Source organism: Acomys minous (genome assembly GCF_964271855.1).
Source record: "Acomys minous genome assembly, chromosome: 3".
Lineage (NCBI taxonomy): Eukaryota > Metazoa > Chordata > Mammalia > Rodentia > Muridae > Acomys > Acomys minous.
Window position 1 is genome coordinate 76144156 of NC_140485.1, and position 22138 is coordinate 76166293.

The 22138-nt window shown below is 47.9% G+C and overlaps 1 protein-coding gene across 1 annotated transcript in view; it reads right to left on the minus strand.

Annotated features, from left to right (window-relative positions):
- The window catches only part of DHX35 (DEAH-box helicase 35), a 60150-nt gene extending 39677 nt beyond the window's left edge, over positions 1-20473 (minus strand). Inside the window, exons 1-6 of the mRNA XM_084774428.1 lie at positions 20368-20473; positions 13020-13153; positions 9769-9861; positions 7687-7764; positions 2202-2306; positions 328-389 (exon numbers count right to left, since the gene is read on the minus strand). Of these exons, the coding sequence (XP_084630554.1) occupies positions 328-389; positions 2202-2306; positions 7687-7764; positions 9769-9861; positions 13020-13153; positions 20368-20407 (512 nt within the window). The 5' untranslated portion in view covers positions 20408-20473. The remainder of the gene's footprint in view (positions 1-327; positions 390-2201; positions 2307-7686; positions 7765-9768; positions 9862-13019; positions 13154-20367) is intronic.
- Positions 20474-22138: the final 1665 nt, after the last annotated feature.

Below are 22138 nucleotides of genomic sequence, written 5' to 3' on the forward strand. Positions count from 1 at the left end.
GCTAGTCACATCTCTGCTGGGCTGTGGCTCAGTAGTTACTACAATTCCTGAAGCATGTCAAAGCCCAAGATGAGGAAAGACAAACCAACAGGAGTTCCAGGACATGTGCATGGGCCTGGTTTTGTCCATGTCTCTGACTGTCTATTTTATGTACTCACTATTGCTGCCTGTAGTGATCCAGCAAGGGCGGAAAGAGCCACCACCAGGAAAGAGAGCAGTGGAGGGCAACTGAGCAGACCAGAATCCCAGGGGCTAACCCAACTGGTTCCCAGTGCACACGCGCACTTTTGAAACATTACGGAAGTTACCACAGGGAATCTTGCTTACCTGTATTTTGTTAACAATGGATCAACCATCATTTCCCTGACCAGCATCCCATCTGTAAGGAACTAAAAAGTAAAATTACAAAGAGAGAAATGCGTTTATATTGATGATTCAAACTCAAGTATAATCTCTGTTTGTGTGCAAGAGCAACCCCGACAGTACAGTGAGGAAACATCTCAGCAGCTTTACTCCAGGCAATGGAACTGTTTGGAAAAGACCCCACGCTGGGCTGCAGACGGTCCACCTCCATCTCCATGCTTCCTGACTGAGCTGCTAATGCTAATAAGCATCCGCAGCCATCAGCGCAGTCAACAGTGACTACTACTGTTTACTAGGTGCGTTCGTGCACAGTGAGTCTGGGATGACTCCTCAGCACGTTCTCAACCTGCACCTCCACCAACAGGGCCATAGGTACAAGCCCAGGCTCCAGTCACCCCGCTGGAGCTCACCTCTACCTGCTGTGAATACCCAGGTCATGTGCTTGTCATCTCTGAGCCTCGGTCCTCACTTGTCAAATGACATAATACAACAATTTCACCAAGTTGTAGTGAAAACCAAGTAGGATTAATGAACACTAATAAAATGCTTCAAAAATGAGCATTAACAAATGGGTGTCATTATTCCCACCCCAAAGCAAAGCCAGTGTGTTAACAAGGCTAAGCATGTCCCTCAGTGTCATCTCGACAAGTGAGCCCTGTCACACCCCCACAGAAGCAAAAGTGGAAAGTTCTACCAGGGACAGTCATAGCAGACAGTTTCTCATGGACCCAAAAAGAATCACTTGACTATGTCACCCACCCAGTGACAACTGGTTACATATAATTGAAGGGATAAACACATGTTCCCTCTACCTGACAACATGGGTAATCAAAAATGTGAAAAATGAGGTCTGTGTTGGCACACACTAGTCATCTAGAATGAGGAGCCTTTAGCAGGCTGGCCAGTGGACGGAAGATTGATGGGGAGGAGGGCCAAGCTCACCGTGGACACCCCTCGGGTGTGTAAGAGAGCAGGCTGAGCGAGGCAGCCAGCAGCACTCCTCCACAGCCTCTGTTTCAGCTCCCGCTTTGCGATCCTGCCCTGGCTTCCCTGGATGGTGGGTGGACTATACGCTGTAAACTGAAATAGCCCCGTTTCTCCCCAAGTTGCTTTTGGTTATGGTTTTGGCACAGCAACAGAAACCCACCAGGGTCCGTTTTCTTACAAACAGCTACAGTGTCCACTCAGCTCACCCAAACAGTTGTAATTCCAGTGTTCCAGTGTGGAAGGCACCTGGGTCTAAGGACCCAGCTTCACTTCATTGGAGCACCTTGCTCACTGTTCTACTGCGCCACTCAACACTAGTCATGCACAGGGCTAAGCAGGAGACTCTCTGTTGAATTGATTATTACTAACTACCACTATGTTAATTACTTTATTATTAGCTACCGTGTCAAGAACCGCTGAGATGGGATCCATTACGTTAGATGGTTCTGTAACTAGTCAACCACTGTGAATGCCACACTGTACCAGCTTACACCAGTTCATGCCACACTGTACCAGCTTACACCAGTTCACCCCACGTTTGTGTATTTACAGCATGAGAGTCAGCTGAAAAGGCCAAGTGGGTGTAAGGAAAGAGAACTCTGCATCCCCCCACCGTCACCAGTGAACACACAGAGTGTGCCACTGCCCTCCCAAGCCTCGGCCTTGCCAGCTGGAGACCAGGGATAAACCTTACTTCTGCGTTCCTGTCTGTGCTAAATGTCAAAGACTCCTTCAAACAGCTCTTAGGAAGACCAATGTCCCCAGGGGACCTTCCCGGCCTGGCCTGCACAAGCTTTAATTCCCAGGTAAGCCCCTCCCTTATCCATACTGGAGGTCACTGAGCACTTCACCTTAATTCTTGTCGCCAGTGGGTCAGTGCAGTCATCAAAGCGGATGCAGTAGCCCACCTCGTGGCCCAGCACTGCGCCCCTTTCATCAGCTACTCTCCCTGCAACCTTTGGGAAGAAAGATCATACTGAAACTGGAGACACGGTAATAATTGCTGCACAGAACACACACTGTAGCAAATGTAAAGATCATATTACATAGTCTGTAAACAGTGAGAAAAGGAGGCAGGTCATTACAGACAGTGAGTACTGACTGATCAACTGATACATCCCTCCATTCTGCCACGGCCTTAGGATAACTTAAAACAGCACACAAGGGCTACGTGTGCTGGCAAATGCCTTTAATCCCAGGGCAGGAGGGTCCCTGTGAGTTTGAAGCCAGACTGGTCTACCCAGCAGTCCTAAGCCAGCCAGATATATACAGTGAGATGCTGTCTCAACACTAAAACAAAGCAGAGAACATACAAAATAAAAAAAAAATCGTATGATTTTACAGATCAATATTGAGGAAAGTGAGCAGTAGATATAGTTCAGTGATAGTGCTTACCTATCATGTGCAAAGTCCCTGGGTTAAATGGCCAGTACCAGAGAAAAAAGAAAAAATAGAACCAAAGAAATTATATGTTAAAAAAAAAATGCAGACAGGAACTCAGTTTGAAAAAGGGCAGGCCAGTATCTGAAGACTAATGAGGGACCCATGTGACCTTAAGAGAGTGCAGGAGAGGACAAATGCGACAGTATGAGGGCTGCCCTGGATACAGTACAGATGAAGGGCAGTATGGAAAGGACTGCAGCACATGCCGACAACCCCAGCCCTTGGGAAGCAGAGGCAGGAGAATCAAACACTTAGGCCAGCCTAGGAAACACAGTGAGGAGACAGCCTGGTGCTTGCCTTGAAAGCCTAAGAACCAGAGCTCAGCCCCCATCACCCACATACAAAGCCTGAAGTGGAGACTTGGTATTATAGCCCCAGTGTGGGAGGCAGGCAGATTCCTAAAGCTAGCCTCCCAGTGAGCTCCAGGCCAAAGAGAGGGCCTGTCTCCAAAGATGGCACCTGAGGAATGACACCCGGGGCTGCCTTCTAGCCTCCACACCCACAGCTGCTTACGCAGGAGTGCACACACATACACACACATACACACACACACACATACACACACACACACACAGGACCTATACACAAATGAACACACACAAAGTGAGTATAGGTAAGTAAAAAAAAAAAAATTCATCTAGCCAGATCCATAAGCTATCTCAAAAACAAAAACAAAAAACCATGCCACGTTAACTATTAGAAAATATCTTAAATAAAAGCCAGGCAGTGGCTCATGCCTGTAAACACCCCGCTAATTGGAGATGAGAGGACTCAGGGGCCAGGCCAGCCTGGATAAATTCACAAGACTTCTCCCTCAGCCTCAACACACAAAGCAGCATAAAGGGGTAATTACATTTACTACTTGTTTTTCCAAAGAAAGTTTCACATTTGCTATCTAAACTGCCTGACTGAAAAGAACAAAAGTACCAGGCCAGAGGAAGCAGTCATGTGTCGCTCTCCTTCCAGGCCGTGCAACCCCAAGCCCCGTAGTCACTAGGCTGAGTTTGGAATTCCACTGCTCTAAGAGGGGACCTGAGGCAGCCCAGACACAGGAGCAGAGACTCCTGTCACTCAGCCGTCCCTGCCAAGTGTGACCTGGCACTATCTGCCATCTGTGCATAAGAAACTGACAAGAGTGTGAAGATCAGAAGTAGCCCCACCCAGAACTTGAAATTATAGATCTGACAAGATCCACTCAGAATCAATCATCGAGCAGCCGGTCCACACCACGCAGTCTTTCAAAACAACTTATGAAAGCAGAGGTGCACCCTGCTCGGCTCTGCCTCTGGAGGGTGTATGGCTCCATGCCCAGCATTTCCCAGGAGGCTTAGCGATCATGGTTGTTTTGAGCTAACCCTCCGCATCTCAGAAAAGGGTACAGATGATCTATGGAGAGAGACTGGAAACCTGCAAGGAAACAGGCTGGGAACAATAAGAACAAATGAGTCAACTGCCTCATAAAAACAACCATTTTGTGGATGGAAAAATAAAGCCAAACTCCTCTATTCTTCTCACTCTCTGTATAAACATGAATTTAGGCCATGGGTGCATGGGTGCTTGTGTGTCAGGGCTGGAGAGATGCTTGGTGGTTAAGAGCATGTGCTGCTCTTGCAGAGGACCCACATTCCACTCCCATCATGCACGCACAGTGGCTCACAACCGCTTCTAAGTCTAACCTGAAGGGAATAAAAGCCTCTGGACTCTATGGCTACCAGTAGTCACACATGCACACACAACACATACACACATACACACACACACACACACACACACACACACACACACACACACTTAAAAATAATGAAAATGCTTTCTTAATGTTGTAGGGGCACAACAAAGAGGCTGAAGTAGGTCTGCCAGCTCCAGACCAGGCTAGACAGACCAAGGGCACAGCTCTCATCTTCCAATAAACACAGATACGTTAGCTATGCACACAAGATTTATTCTCAAACCTTTTTGTTTCAGCATCTATAATCCCATGGGGTTGTATTCTGTGGGCTTTGTTTGTTTGCTTATTCATCTATCTATTTGTTTACTATGGGTATGTGTAGATGCGTAGGTGCCTGTGTCACAGTGTGCCTGTGAGAGTCAGAGGACAACTTGTGGGCAACAGTTCTCTCCTTCCATTACATGGGTCCTAGGAATCAAACTCAGACTGTCAGGTTGGCAACAAGCACCTGTACCTGCTGAGCCACTCTCCAACCCTCTGTTGGCTTTTCCGTAGATTTTTACTTCTACTGTTTACACTGTGTTCTCCACAGCTCCATCAAAGTCAACAGATCCCAACAGCAAACGAATGCTGCAAGGCAAGTGGGCCTGACTTCCTGTGGAGCACAGTGGGTGCGATACCGCAGGACACTCTCAGGTGTCTACAAACACACTGGTTCTATGGTTCTGAATCTTAGGTGGGGGAGGGCCTGGAGGTTAAACTTGGGGCTGGTGAGACCGTGTGTAACCCTCCTTCCTGCCTGTCTCTCACACAGATCCAGCACAACTGCGCATAGCACAGCTCTGAGACTCAGCATTCAAACATGGCAGCTCATCATCGCTTGCGGCTAATTTAAGCACACTGCGTTCTATCAAGAAGAAGCCTGCAGTTGCCCGGGACATTATCTGGAGCTATAAACTTAAGAGTTAAAATGCACTGATTAAGAGCTGGGATTACAAACCATACACAGGGAAATTGCTCCAAGTTTTAGCTGAGTCATCTTTCAGCGACATAAAAAGTTAACTCATTACAGATCCCAAACACCCTTTCCTGTCTTATTCTCTGCCCCACCACACACGTAACCCCCGCACTCCAGAGGTAGGAGCCGGAGGACCAAGAGGATATGGCCTGCCTGAGTTACATGAAGCCCTTGTCTCAAAAAGTAAGAACAAAAGTCTAAATGGCGAGTGTTGCCAGAAGGCAGGGATGTGGCATTCAGCCACAGAAAACTACTGACAAAGCAACATCAAGTTTAAACTAAATCGAGCAAAGGCAAAGGCAAGCCAGGGAGCTCAGTGTCAGGCCCACAGGCAGGAGGCAGGCTTCAGAGGCACTCTAGACCCACAGTGGACACAGCAAAGAATAAGAGGTTTTCCCAAGATCAATCCTGATCCCAGCAGTTTATGCCATGCTGTCGATAACCAGCTGTAAGTGTCAAAAACAAAACGGTGAGCACGCCGCAGAGGAGAAAGGCTGAGGGGCTGCTCTCTCTCTCCACAGGAAGTAACAGAAAAGCACTGCTGTGCGCACAGGCCGTCCATCAGCGGAAGGCAGCCAAAGCTCAGGGAGGAAAGTTTACACAAATGTGTCTGTCAGGCAGATTTAACTGATAGAAACATGCTGCTTCTCTGAACGTGTCTCATGTTTAAGGTTTTTAGCATTTGTGACATATTGTACAATCTCTCATTCTAAATATTCACTTCTGTGCTAAAAAAGACTCAAAGACTCAGGTACAGATGAAAAGGAATCAGATGGAATAAACATGACTGAAAATAATCAGCAACAGGCTTGGGGTGGGAGCCTGCTACAGCCCTGGCCCTGCGGCACTAGGCTCTGCAGTCAACTAACAGCCCCAAACACAAAACCACCAACTGCCAACACTGTGTAGTTTACACAGAGTCCTAGAAAGAGCACGCAACTCTGGGGACACTGATCAATCAATACTCAAAACAGACAAAGGAGAAACACTCAGAAAAGAAACAAAACAATTAGAAGCCAGCGGTGCACGGTATAGAACAGAGAGAGCTCAAACTAGAAATAAATAAATAGTTTATCCACATGGGGGTGGGGGGAGGGGGAGGGAGGAGGGGGTGAAACAATCCATATCTGGGTTTTTTTGTTTTGTTTTTAGTTTTTTGTTTTTTGTTTTAAGATTTATTTCTTTATTATGTATACAGTGTTCTGCCTACAGGCCAGAAGAGGGCACCAGATCTCATTATAGATGGTTTTGAACCACCATGTGGTTGCTGGGAATTGAACTCAGGACCTTTTTGGAAGAATAGACAGTGCTCTTAACCTCTGAGCCATTTCTCCAGGCCCCATATAGTTCTTGAAAAGGAACCCATTCAAGTAGACAAAGTAAGCAGGAAGGTGAGGGGCACCCTACTGAACCTCAGTACTGAAAGACAAAGGAGCAAAGTCTGCAATTTCCAGGAAACAAAAGTGTGAATCAATAAGTTCCTCCTGGGGCTGGGCTTGTAGCTCAATAGTCAGGTTTGCCTGGCAGGCCCTGGGCTCCATCTCCAGCACAGAAACAGTAGTGGGGAGGAGAAAGAAGAAGGGAAAAGAAGGAAGGAGAAAGGAAAGAGAAGGGAAGAAATTAATGGTACATTAAGACCACATTCAGCTTTTTTCCCTGCTGCCGCCAAGTTGTGTGGAGGCTCAGGTGCGTTCAAGATTTGGCCACACCTGTAATCCACCACATGGTCGGGAAGGCACTGTAAAAATAAAAACTCTGGTGCTGTGTCGACGGAAGGGAGAAAGGCCGAGAGATCATCGCCTCCTCTCTTATGACACACCCCGGGAAACAGGCCACATACAGCATCTCACATTTGTTTTGTTAGTGGGTGTCCTGTGCTTTTTGACACAGGGTGTCACTATGTGTCCTTGGCTGGTCTGGAACTATCACTATAGACCAGGCTGGCCTCACTCTCAGACAGATCCCCCTGCTTCCGCTGGCATATCTGGGCTTTAAACAAATCTATTTATTCGTATTCCCTAAGCTCTGTATCACTAAAAGGTTCATAACATGCAGCTATCAACTCTGCAAAAGTTTCAATCATAGCTCTTCTTAAGCTAAATTCTTAAGGAGTAACTTCTGGCAATTCGCATTTTTTCAGGGAACAGGGAGCAGCAGATCAAGGGAACAGAAGGGGCAGGCACAAGGACAATACACAGGAACTCACGGTCACGGCGGCCACTCTTCGAGGCTGGGTCACTCCGACCACTCGTCCCTCGGCTGTCCAGCCCGCTTCCGCCAGGTACTGTAAGTAGAAGCCAGCTGGACTCACTGGGGACAGCACCCTTGCAGACAGCCCTCCCTCCAGGCGCCCCTGCGCTGTGCTGCGGACAGCACCCTTGCAGACAGCCCTCCCTCCAGGCGCCCCTGCGCTGTGCTGCGGACAGCACCCTTGCAGACAGCCCTCCCTCCAGGCGCCCCTGCGCTGTGCTGCGGACAGCACCCTTGCAGACAGCCCTCCCTCCAGGCGCCCCTGCGCTGTGCACAGGCACCCAGAGAGGAGATGCCACAGGTCATACTGCAGCACACCTGGGCAAATTATTTGACAGCCGACAGACCTCGGGCCTGGGAGTGTTAGGAAATTACATTCATACCCAATCTGATAGAAGACACAGAGTCAGCATGAACACTCCCCAGCCCTACACGATGGCTATGCAGTATAGCTTCACCAAGGAAAAGAAACTACCCAGTCACAAGTACAGCTCTCAATCTAAAGACCAAAGAATTTCAAAGTACACAGAGAGGGCTAAACATGAAATATCAACCACACAGCACATCTTAGCCAAACTAAATAAAAATAATTGTTCACAACTATACATAAACATGTGCCATTAGAGTGCATTAACAGATATAACTTAATTAAATAAATACATGTTTCTGTGTATATATTTGATTTTAATCAATTAAAACTAAGACATGGACTATTGGATATCTGACTTAATTTTCTTTTTATAAGACAATGGGTACATTACTTCTATATAGAAAAAATAAATATTAGAATTTCATATAAATATTCATTGGTTCAAAGAAATAAAGGTAGCACCCAGGCATAGTGGCACATGCTTTTAATCCTAGCACTCAGGAGGCAAAGGTAGGAGGATTTCTCTGAGTTCAAGGCCAACCTGGTCTACACAGTGAACTCCTGGACAGCCAGGGCTACAGAGACCCTATGTCAAAAAAACAGAAAATATATATATATATGTATTCATGTAATAGTATAATTATTAATGAACATCATTAGAAGCTGGAATGGGGTTACCCTCGCCTGTGTGTGAGGCACAAGTAGAGACTACAGGGGCTGCAGATGGCTTCTGGAGTCCTGCTGTGTCTCAACTGAGCGCTGCTAACAAATGTAAAACTGCAGCACACTGTACAATCAGGATGTACACACATTCCCGCATACATTTATACTTCAGTACAAGAAGGAAGGGCTGCACAGACTCTCCATCCTGGGCGCTTAACTACCACTTTTCACCGGCAAGTCAAGGCCCTTGGACACACTCCGACCTCACAGCACACTTCTCCACCGAGCGCCTATGTCAGGCCTGTCACAGCACCCAACCCATCAATCTCTCAAGATCTGCTTCAGATGCCATTCCCTTCACACGGCCTTTCCTGACCGCGCCTCCCACCCTTACCCACAGGAGACATTTTTCCAATAAGACAGGTTCCTTCCACAGCGACATGTGACTCTGAAATGGCCAGCTTTGCTTCCGGCTACAGCAGAACTCAACTGTGACTCATGAGGACAGAGCTACCCATGCACGTTTCTGAATGAGTCCTTGTCATTCCCTTCAATTTTGCAAGTACAATAAATTGAAAACAACTATAAACTTTATTATTAATTTTTAAAAAGTCTTAAGCTCAGAAGTTTAACAAAAAATATCTGGGACATGTAGTTCTTGTTTTTTTTTTTAAAGACTGATTTATTTTTATTTTATGTGTATGGGTGCATTACTTGTGGGTTTGACTGTGCATCACCTGTGTGCTTGTGCCTCAAGAGGCTGGAAGAGGGCTTCAGATTCCCAGAAACTGAGGTTACAGATAGTTGTGAGCCACCATGTAGGTGCTGGGAACAGGGCCTCTGCGAGAGCAGCCAAGGAGCTTAACCTCTGAGCCTTCCCTCCAGCCCTGACCAGCAGTTCCTGAGAGGAGACCTTGATCATGGCAGCAATAATAAAGAGCATCCCCAGGCTACGAAGTCTAAAGGAACCAAACTCTGCGTGGAAGGATTTTAACATGTGCTCACCTGAGGAATCTGGGTGCTCTTCCCACATCCTGTTTCTCCGACAATCACCACGGTCTGGTAGTTTTCTACCAAGTACAAAATGTGGTTCCTAAGCTGGGAGAGAATAAGACAACACTGTAAGCAATCATATTTTGTCTCAAAAGACCCAAGCAAACATATTTAAGCTCCGTGAAACAAATTGTTTCCAGAGGAAAGTGAATTTTCAAAAGAGCTATTGAAATGTGGTTTCAACTCTCAGGTGCCACTGGTGTCAATATGAGCCAAGATGTGTATGAAATATTTGGAGAATATGTGAATAGTCTCAATTCTCCAATTAAAGACTTTCACCTATAAGCAATAATCCTGCAAACATACTAATACACTCTCACACACCAAATGTAAGAAGTAATACATGCACGCGCGCGCGCGCGCACGCGCGCGCGCACACACACACAAATGTAATAAAAAACTAAGAGTGATGATGCACACTTATAATCTCAGCATTTACAAAGTAGAGACAGGAGGATCAAGAGTTAAAGCTCATTCTCAGCTACATCACAAGTTCAAGGCCAGCCTGAGCTTTATAAGACTCTGGTGAAAGAAAGAAAGAGAGGGAAAGCCGGGCATGGTAGAGCACGCCTTTAATCCCAGCACTTGGGAGGCAGAGGCAGGTGAATCACTGTGAGTTCGAGGCCAGCTTGGTCTACAAAGTGAGTCCAGGACAGCCAGGGCTACACAGAGAAACTCTGTCTTGAAAAAACCAAAAAAAACACAAAAAAAACACAAAAAAAAGAAAGAAAGAAAAAGAGAGAGGGGGAAGGAGAGAGGGAGAGAGGAAAAGAAGGAAGGAAGGAAGGAGGGAAGGAGGGAGGGAAGAAAGGAAGGAAGGAAAGAAAGAAAGAGTCCAAAAGCCCAAATGTACCGGTGTGTGCTGCATTTGTAGAAAACCTGGCAGCAGCACATGGGATGACCTGCACAGGGACTCCAGCTCCTAACACGGCCAGACACGACCAGAGGACAGCGGGGACAGAGGCAGGGAGAGACAGGGAGGTACTGTCAGCAGGCTCAGGGAACCTGGCAGGCGTAAGACACCTTTCACGGCAGTGTCCATACCCCAGAGAGAATGACAGCTACAGAGGGGAGTCAAAGGGAAGCTGCCTTGGAAATGGGCTGGGGAAAAAACTGGTGGCTGCTTCAGTCAACTTCTGTCCACTGTGGCTGCGGAGATGCTGGGATCAAGGCCAGGATCTCGCCAAGCTCGGCCAGGCTCCACCACAAGCTTCATGAAGCTACCTTTCCATTTGGCCTGAACAGCAGAGGAAAGAGCAGCACTGCCCTTCTCACTGTCTGGATCCATCTTTAGCATCTTTGCAGAGTCCAGCAGCATGCAGGCTCCGCTTTGCCTTCTATCAGTAATGTCCACCTTAGTTCCCCTCATTTCTCAGAAGGCACAACTTGTTCTTACTTAGGTTTCATTTCACGTATATGCCAGTCAGAAAATGATGGGCAGTCAGGAAAGGTCAACATTGAAATACTCAGTAAACAGCCACTTCCTTGTACTTGGGTAGCTAAGAGTGGGGCGCCTTATAAACAGCACAGGTGACCTCATCCAGGCCTCTACATAGCAATCCTACACGGCAGGTGCTATTAGCCCATATCACAGATAAGGAGATGGAAGCTTACAGTGATGAAGCAAGGTTACCCATCACTCGGATGATGAAACAGGGCGGGGCCCTGCAGTCTACCCCAGAGGCTGGACACTTCATCATGCCTCAAGGATGGAGCCCCTCAGTGGCGAGAAAGCCATGGTGAGCCTGTATCTAACATCCTGAGGCTCCCACCCGTACAGCACAGTCACATACAATGGATAACGCCTGTCGCCTGAGGAGAAAGCTCAGACACCATTAGGTTGACTAGAATGTTTAAGGTCGGGTAAAACTCCAGCCAAGGCAACTTAGCAAAACTGAGAAGGCTGCTGTTTCACATGTATGTGGAGAAAAAACACCTTCGTAGAAGGGTACTACCAGCAGCGTCTAAGTGAGGGGAACCCCAAGTCAAAGAATTCACTTTTAGTGGGGCTGGTGGCACAGACCCATCATCCTAGCTGAAGAGGCTGAGGGAAGAGGATCACAAGTTCAAAGCCAGCTTGAACTACAGAGTGAGTTCAAGGCCAGCCTCAAAATAGAAGATAAAATAACTGCTGGGATATGACACAGCTCAGGGGCTAAGCACTTGCCTGGCACACCTCACACTAAATCCTCGGTGCAAAATACAAACAAAATGGAAAAGACAAACAGCCTTGCCGTCTTCCATCCAGCGCTCTGGCCTTGCCTACACAAGCATTCCAGAGACACCACATGAAGGAGGCAAAATTCAAACCTCAGCATGCTTGCTTGAGGCTGAGATCAGTATTCACCAACATTTAGCCTCCTGTGAGCCTATTTTTAGCCCACAAAGGGACTCCCATGTAGAGCTGCCAGCAGAGCCACCAAAGGTGTCCACGGTACTGAAGGACTTCACTCGCCATAAACAAAGAGGTTCTCAATGACTCCAGTTTACGGCCCGGACTCCCGTGACCTGAGTACACACCACCTCAATCTGCACTCATAACGCTGAGTGTCTGGTAACCTCACCAAAGTTCCAGCTCTGTCTCATGAAGGATTGAGGGTACCAGATGATCTCTCCCAAAGACAGACTCTCAAATTACCAATCAACTCTGCTAAATATGTCTTTTTTCAAAAAAGCAAAAATTGGCCGTATGTTGATAACGTGTTGACTCAGGAGTCACAAAAGTTCAGTGTGTCACTGTGTCATTTTCTGTATCAGAACAGGCTCATAATTGAAAGCGATGAAGAAAAAAAGAGGAATGCCTTCCCAATTCTATGCAAGACCTAAAGAAGCCCTAGGACTTCCCAGTCTTTTATTTATTTATTTTTTTCCAAGACAGGGTCTTTCTGTGTTAACCTTGGCTGTCCTGGACTCGATTTGTAAACCAGGCTGGCCTCGAACTCACAGCAACCCGCCTGCCTCTGCCTCCCGAGTGCTGGGATCAAAGGCATGCGCCACCACACCCGGCGGACTTCACAGTCTTAAAGAATATGTGTTCTCTCCCTTCTCTCTTCCTGCCTCTCCCTCCCTTCCTGTCCCCTCCCCCTCCCCCCCCACCCATGGGGTGGGGCTCCTCTAATGCACTATAACTTATAGAACCATTCAAGTGACAGTCCTGTTCCTTCAGTGACAAGCTCATGATGTGGGCCACAGGCACGCCATACCTTGAACACAGGCAGTTTCTGGCGCTGCTGCTCTATGGAAAGTGCTGCGTAGGGATTGTAAATGATGGTTGTCCCAGAGTTCTCGGCGACACTTTGTCTCTCTTCAGAGATGCTGACACCTGGCCCTTCTGTACCTGCAGCAAAAATGGTTTTGGGTTTTTTTGTTTTGTTTTGTTTTGTTTTGTTTTTCAGATTCTGACATGTTAAACAGAAAGGGGTGTATAAAAGAGCTAAACATTTTCAATAACAGATACACAAAAGAAACAGTGCTTTTGATTTCAAGCCACTAAAAAGTATTGAGCTTTGGAGTGTTCAGAAAGATGGGGGGAAAAAAAAGCTAGGGAGGTGCCTGTCAGAGCACAAATCATCCCTGAAAGCCTCGATATAGAATGTAAAACAAGGAAAATGGCAGTCCTGCTGGGCCATCCAGAACTCGTCCTCTCAAATTCTGAAGAGAAGTGAGAGGAAACGGGCAGGTATCTGCCAAGGCCGGGCAAAGCCTGGAACTGTGGGCCAGACAGCAAGACTTAGAGAAGTCGGGAAGCGGGGGCTCCGGCTGCAGGCTTCCCCCTCTCACCTCTGCGCCTCTTGACAAGTCTGGAACCTTCAGGCCGTGAGGTGATGGCCCAGAGCTCAGCCCACAGCTGACTGCCAGCTATCCGCACACTCACAAACAACACAGACCGCAAAGCCGTCACGGCAGGCACAGCTCTCTGAGAGTAGAAACCAGCCCCGGGCAGCACAGTCACAGGATGACCCTCATGGAAGTCACCACCTCTTGCATGCTGCCTCCCAGTCGCACGTAACTTGGCACAAGAATGACAAGTGCCATGGAGTGAAATGAAAGGGACTGCTGGTGTCAGGAGTATAATGAATATGGCAGTGGGGGGGGCGGGGCTTCTTTATAGTGGCCAATGGGAGACTCGCATCCCCACAGGCGCAAGGCCTATCCCGATCCAACTGCCCACAGCTGGTGGAATGGGACACAGCGACAGCAGGAGCATATGAACCATGACTAGGGTGGTTACATGGGAAATGACAGTCCAAGAAACATTACAGGGCAGATTTAAAAAGCTGGCAGGCATAGCATCTTGCTCAGAACAATGGCAAATCAAGAAGGCAGATCCCACGGAGAAGCAAGGGTTCCACGTGATCAGCCTCTGTTTCTTTTTTTTTTTTAAGATTTATTTATTTATTATTATGTATACAGTATTCTGCTTGCATGTACACCTGCAGGCCAGAAGAGGGCACCAGATCTCCTTATAGATGGCTGTGAGCCACCATGTGGTTGCTGGGAATTGAACTCAGGACCTTTGGAAGAGCAGCCAGTGCTCTTAACCTCTGAGCCATCTCTCCAGCCCCCAGCCTCTGTTTCTTTTCATGCCAACTTGTCCCTGTGACCCAAGGGCAGAACTAGGGTAAGATAAGTGAGGCTAGAGAGACTGTTCGACAGTAAAGAGCACTGGCTCTTCTGGCTGAAGACGCATGTTTGGTTCCCAGCATCCACATGGTAGCTTACAACCATCTATGACTACCGTTCATGGGCTTTGACCCCAGCCAGGCGTGCACATGGTGCACAAGCAAACATGCAGTCAACGCTCACACACATAAAAAAATTACTCTTGGGAGAGGGGGGGGGGGAGAAAATGAATATCAAAAGATAAGAATGGGCTCAAGAGGTTAAAAGCAGTTGCTTCTCTTGCACAGGACCTGGGTTCAGTTCCCAGCACACACAAGATGACTCACAACCAACTGTCCACTAACTCCAGTTCCAGGGGATCTAACGCCCTCTTCTGGTTCCGAGAGGAGTAGGCACATGCATAGTGCACATACACACATGCAAACAAACATATACAACAAAAATAAATCTTTTTAAAAAGCAAATAAGATAAGCAGTGAATGGCAAGAGTTCAGAATTCAGCTCAACATAAGGAAGACAGTTCTCGGAGTCAGAGCTGTTCAGCCATGGAGGGTGCTGCCCCGTGAACCAAGAAAAGCCTATTGGTCGCAGCGCAGAATTGAGTGCCCAGAACAGTCGGCTTCCAAGTCTTCTGATCTCAGAACCTGCAAAGCCACCTGAAAGACAGGAGCTTTGAGGGCCCAGCGTAGTGGTGCACGCCTTTAATCCCAGCACACAGGAGGGAGAGGCAGGCATATCTCGGTGAGTTCGAGGCCAGCCATGGATGGCTCTGTGTAACAGAGAAGCCCTGTCTTGAAGAAAAAAAAAAAGAAAGAAAGAAAGAAAGAAAAAAAAAAGAGCTTTGTGGTAAGACTAAGCCAGTGACTCCATTTTATTTATGTTACATTTTGGGTTTTTTTGAAGACAGGGCCACCTTACATATCCCAGGCTGACCTTGAACTCCCAATCCTGCAGCAGCACCAAGTATTAAAATTAATAGGCATGTGCTACCACCCCCAGCTCAATTCTACTTTGTATTTTGTTTCACTTAGTTTTGTTTTGAGACAGGGTTTGTCTGTGTAGCCCTGTCTGTCCTGGAACTTTATAGACCAGGCTGGCTTCCAACAAAGAAATCCACCTGCCTCTGCCTCCAGAGTTCAGGGATTAAAGGTGTGCGTGAACATCTCTCCTGAAAAAAAGTGAGAGTACAAGTCATCTGAACAGAAGGCGCTGGCTCTGCAGACTGCTAGAACCAGGTTCAGAGCTCAGCAGCTTTCACCTCCAGCCCTGCTCCAGGTACTTCCAGGAACTCAACTGCCACAAAGCAGGTAAGTGGGGCACTGCCTGCCAGGAGAGAAGAGACAGGAGGGCGGGGCCTGGACCAAAGCCTGGGCTGGAGCGCAGGTTCCCCACCCTCCCCTTAACCATTGCTGCATCCCACTTCTGCACTCTTAAACAAGAAAACTACTGCAGAGCATACTACATCCTCTTCTGGCCTGGTTTTGTCTGGGTTGCCCCTCTTTTCCACGCCATTATGCCTATGCCTGGAGAATCAGAACACTGTTCCTGCCAGGTCTGCGTCCTCCCACACACTGGTTCACAGCCCCTGGGGCTCAGTCCCTTTCTTGTCTCTAACCTACAGCTGTTAGGAGCTTTTACAAGAACAGCTGCTGTCAATCCACACAAGCTTTTCTTCTCCTTACAAAAGACTCCATTCAGCCACACAAGAAGCCCAGGGCGGCTGTCCATCTATACACACCCCACAGCCCACTCTGTTTATGGCTGTTTTTAAATGGGGAGTGTGTGCCATGCTTAAGGAAGTAGCATTTTTGCAATTCTCACAAACCATTAACGCTTTCATTTCCCCAGCTGTAAAACAAGGCAACAACAGCACCCAATTCCAACGCTAAGGTATTGGATCCCGTAGAGCTAAACTCAGAGGCAGTTGTTGGCCACTCAGCAGGGGTTCTCTGCGAGAATACCAAATGCTCTGAACCACTGAGGCATCGCTCCAGAGCTACAACACAATTCTTACCATAAATCAAGTGGTGGGGGTGGGGGAACCTCCTCAAAACAAAGCTTTTTGCAAGGCACAAGATCAGCCACCATTAAACACTTCTTGAGAGAGAAAACGAAAATGGACGGACCCTTCTGACCCATGTGTGCCAGCAAATAAAGCGAACATTTTTTTCTGGAAAAGGTCGTACGAGATCAGTATACCACACCACTAAGTTAGACACCACCAACTAGGAATTTAAGGTCTCCATTCACACTATCACTAAACTGTTTTAAGCAGTTGTTATTGTTGTTGTTATTGTTGTTGCTGCTGTTGCTTTTGCTGCTGTTGTTGTTGATTTGTGAGAGTGAGATGTTGCTTGCTTTTATTAGACAGGGTCCTGCTATGTAGCTCAGGATAGCCTGAAAATCACTATGTAGCCCAGGCTAGCCTTGAGCTCTCAATCCTCCTGCCTCACCCTCCCAAATATAGGAAATACAGGCACGTACTACTACACTCAAGAAAATAATTTCATTTAAAACATCAACCAAATGTTTCCCACTTGGGAGCCAAGTCTGGCCATGGGTCTGCAATCCCAGCTACAGCAGGAGGATCACAGGGTTAGGGCCTGCCTAGGCTAAGAGAAAACTGAACACAAGCCTGGGCAACTGAGGAAGACCCTGTCTTAAAAAAAAAAAATCTGGGAGCCCATACAATAACAATCAGGGGGAGCCAATTCCAGTGCGCACATCTACAATGCACACAACTCTTCAACCCCACCACATATTATTCCATTACACAGTTTGTCGAAAAGTCCCCTGTAGTCAGCTGAGCCTGTGACTTTGGGCCTCCAGGACATGCTCATGATTCTAAGATCTAGCCTTACACTCAGCTCCAACCACCGTCCTGACCTGCGTCTCCCACAACCTCTTTCTCATCTTGAACTTTTTGCTCACCTGTGAGAGTGTCAGCTCATCAGAGAGACATCATCAGTGTCAACTCATCAGAGAGACGTCGTTACTAGTTGGTAAGATGCTATAAGTGAAAGTGACTGACCCGGGGCTCAGAACCTGCCAACGAAAACAGGATACCTGGGCCAGTGGGTCCCCAACTTTGATGCACGCTGGAAGCCCCTGAATATTTAAAATACGCCGCTGCCTGGTTCCTGATTTCTTGACAATAGTAACAAAAGAATACCAAATTTTTTCTTTTTGTTTTCCAAGTGATTATTCAGCAAAATTTGAGAGTCACCTACTTAGGCTATCACGCCATACAGATTCACTCACCTAGGCTGTCACCCCATCCAGACCCCTCACCAAGGCTGTCACCCCACCCAGACCCCTCACCAAGGCTGTCACCCCATCCAGACCCCTCACCAAGGCTGTCACCCCACCCAGACCCCTCACCAAGGCTGTCACCCCACCCAGACCCGCTCACTTACGCAGTCTCCCCATCTAGAACGCAGCAATGTTATTACTGTCTTCACCTTCTCTTCTCTTTATCTCTAAAGTGTCTGATGGGCCCCTCCTGTCAGCTCCCAGGCTAGAACTGAGGTTCAGCATCCATCCTGGATTTAAGTAGCAACCTCTCTTAGGAGTGGCCTTCTTCACCATTATCACTGCCAGGGTTAAAACGTGGGGCTCAATTTTTAAAATTTTATTAATGAGAGAGAGAGAGAGAGCCCGAGAGAGAGAGAGAGAGAGAGAGAGAGAGAGAGAGCGAGCGAGCATGTATGGGTATGCACGCCAAGGCACATGTATGGAGGTTAAAGGACCCCTTTGTAGAGTTGGCTCTCTCCATATACTCTTCCATGAGTAACGAAGACCAAGCTGGTGTCGCCAGGCTCACACAGAAAGCACCTTCGCCTGCTGAGCCATCTCACTGGCCCAGAAGCCCAAATTCTTTAACCTACCAGAGCCACTTCAAGCTGAGGTCCCTTCCCTTCCTACCTTTCCAGCATCAATCAGCTCCTGCCACACCCCAAAATATACCCACATATAATACCATCACAGTACTCCACTATTGGGGGCTTGAAGATATCCTCAAGATACAAACCCTTTCAATGGCCTGGGGAGCGGGTCCCTCCCTCACCATAAACGAACCGTAACAAACTTTCTTCACCCTGCGGTGTTCACTCCAAAACCATTTCCATCTCTACGACACTGTCATTTCTTCATACTGAGCTCTCCCTCCCTCTCCTAAACTTCTATACAATTATAATAGCTATGTATCTAGTGCCACAGGTGTGTGTGTGTGTGTGTGTGTGTGTGTGTGTGTGTGTGCATTGTTCTTATTTGATCCTCACAACAATCCTATTATGGCAAATTGCCCATAAAGCAGCAGAGACTCGGAGCACCTATGGGGTTCTGCGTGTCACCGAGTTAGTAAGTGGTAGACAGGAAGGCAGTGTGGTCCAGGACCTGAGGCCATCTTCTCCATCACCATGCGTTCTGCCTTGCTTAGAGTCTCTTCTAACGGGCATGTCACTTCAGAGTCAAATGGGAGAGGGGAACACCTTGAGAGCAGGGCCCCAGGCATGTGGACATGACCCCAGACGTGTGCTCTTGGTGAACTAAGAAATGGAACAGGCACTAAGAGTAGCTACAGGTTCTTTAACCAAAATGGTACCCTGCTCTGAGTTCTGACAATGTATCCAAGCCTCTACTAGAGGTCACTCTTTGACCTGCTGCTAACTCCTGAATAACTAAATGCTACCTCATTACTTAGTGGGATGGACAACTGGCTGATGCTTGGAAATGCTGAGTCATGAAAGTGTCACCAAGCAAACAAATAACACACACATAGATACAGAGAGATGGGGTGGGGAGGGTCTCTCTTTGAAGCCCTGGCTGTCTTAGAATGTAGACCAGGCTAACCTCAAAGTCAGAGTTCCTCCTGCCTCTGCCTCCCAAATGCTGGGATTAGTCATGGGCCACCATGCCCAGTTCAGGATTTGGGGGTTTTGTTTTTTTATTTTTAAAGAATTAGCTATGTCAATTGCTTGGGTTTATTTCTTTAACACTTGGACACACAGTCACAATTCTGGGGACCACCTAAGGCAACACCCTTTAAAAGCTGCCCCTCGTCTTTTCTGTCTCAAATCATTTTCATCACAATATAATGTATACATCCAGACCTTCCCCGGATGCAGGTGGAAGAGAAAAAGAAAAATATATAAGAGATAATAAGGGTGGGGCATGATACTGGTTAAGAAAGTGTTTAGTTTTATAAGAAAGGCACCCGACAACAGGAAGCATCTCCCACATGGGGCATGGTCTGGTATGCATAACTCATTAAAAAACCTGACCGATAAGAAAATGCAAAAACAAAGGATTTGTGATGGCGACCTGTCAGCCCGGAAGACAGAAAGAGGGTGACGGCCAATCGGAAGGAGGGCGTTCACTTTGTGGTAAACATTCCGAGTGGGCAAGACCTACCCTAAAACTCTCCGAACACATTTTCCCTTTTATGAGCGATTCAATCCGACCACGTACTCCTGACCTAACACCCACGGGACAGGTGTTTGTAATCTGCCCACTTCACAGGTGAGGGGACCAATGCCCAGAGGGACAGAACGCATAGCATAGCTCAAGGTCCTCCATCGGCAGCTGCGAGGCAAAGAGGCAGACTTGAACCTGGGCACTGTGACTCCATATCCCAGGCTTCTAAGCGCTTGAGCTGCACCGCCTGCCGAGCCTCCGTGCAGCCCTAGGGCAGCAAGAAGACACGCGTGGGCGCTTCAGAACTCCGCATCTTCAGGAGGTGCCGAGGAGGCTGAGAGACTCGAACAAGGTCACACCCGGAGTTTCAGCCCAGGTTAGGGAGGCCTTGACTTGCTGGGGACCACCGTAGGCTGCGGCAGCCACGCGCGCAGAGAAGTGGTGCCCAGCCCTCCCCGGTCATGCCCAAAGTCATGTCGCTGCATCAACCCCAGGTCTCCTTCCCTGCCTTACCGGGTTTCCAGAACTTCACTGGTCCCAAGGGCGCAGCCATGCTGGGGTGAAAGGTCACGAGGAAGGCTCCGCCCCGCTAAGCGCGCGAGTCCCTCCGGGCTCAAGGGGCGTGGCCCGTGAGCAGCCTCTGCCCGGGTGGCCGGGGAGGGGAGGGGTGAGGCGGGAAATCACGCCCCTCATGGCACCGCCCACTGTGGGCCACGTGATCCCCGACTCTCTTCGGACCGTCTTTGGGCTCCTCCCCTTAGCCCACGTGATGCCGCGCGGCCATATTGGCGTGAGGGTTGGCTGCTCTAAGCTGGTTACATGCTCTGGGCTCCCCCACCTCCCCCACCCACCCACCCCCAAAACTTCTAGGAATGCGCTGTAGTGTTCCTGGGATGACACTCACCAGCTCAAGAGTGTGCGCGGAAGCAATGCCATCCTGGACAGCTGAGAGATGCTCATGTTTACACGCTATCGCAGCTGCGTCTTTTAGTCTCCTTAATTTTCATAGTGAGATAATTTTTCTGTGTTCCCAGGGATTGTAGTTTGTTTCCCAGCCCGGGGTGGGGCTGAGTGAACTGTAAGTGAATAAACGTTGAATAAACCGTAGAACGATGCTTATTATCAGCAAATAAAACTGAAAATGGTACAGGCAATTTATGATCATCAGAGAAGATGGGAACGCAGGCGCATATTGGGTTGGAAGATGGGACTAGAAATCAGATCAGTCAGGCCAGGGCATTCATTCACCCGGTGTTCCCTGCAAGTCGACTGTTGATGAATCAAATGCTATTTTATAATTGCCCATCTAATCCTCAGTCTGCAGGCACACAACCTAGTAACACTCATTTTCAGATGCGCTCAAATTCTCAGGCCAAGCAGCAAGCTCGGGAAAGATTATACACTTAAACCAAAAGCTAGCTAACTATCCTGTCACCTCAACTGGAGCTATTTTATAAGGGAGCCACAGATTTAGAGGCTTAGAACCTACACATTTTTAGAGCTCTTGGGGAAAATGCTTCATTCTTTGAGAGAATTGCCAGATTATGGAAAGCTTTGGAGACAAGTAGCCCTGATTCAGAATCCTTACCTTGACCATCACCTGGCTTCCAGCTGACATTTAATCTTAGTTGTAAAATGAGCTTATGAGCTTTAAAGCAGTATGAAATGAGAGTACTTGACATATGTAAGACATTGCAGGCACTAGGTCAATATTGGCTCTCATTGGCTCAACTCTGAGAGCAAATACACCGCGTGCACAAAGTCTGACTTTATCTCACGTTCATTACCCAGATTTGATTTGGTTCTTTAATAATTAAATGAAGTTCAACACAAGCTAATCCTTTTTGCGGAGAGTTCTCCACCATACTTTAAAACCTCCGAATCTTTAAACGAGGATTGCTTCCTAAAGTTAGTATTCTGCTTCAGTCTGCCTACCGGTGATGTCACTGCTTACCTGCCACAGGGGCGTGGCCCTGCCCAGGGCCATATAAAAGACAGACCCTCCACCAGCTGCTCTCTGTACCTCCCCTCTGTCCACTCTTACTCTCACCTCTGCCCGCTCTCTGCTCTCTCTCTCTCTCTCTCTCTCTCTCTCTCTCTCTCTCTCTCTCTCTCTCCTCTCTCTCTCGTACCCCTTCCCCCCTTTCACTCTCCCCCCATAATAAACTCCATATAACATAACATCTGCATCTGCTGCCTGGTACCTTCAATCTGTCATCTGCCATAATTTTTAAATATAACACCCTCCAGTTCACGATCAGACAGCCCCCTGTACACTCAGGAC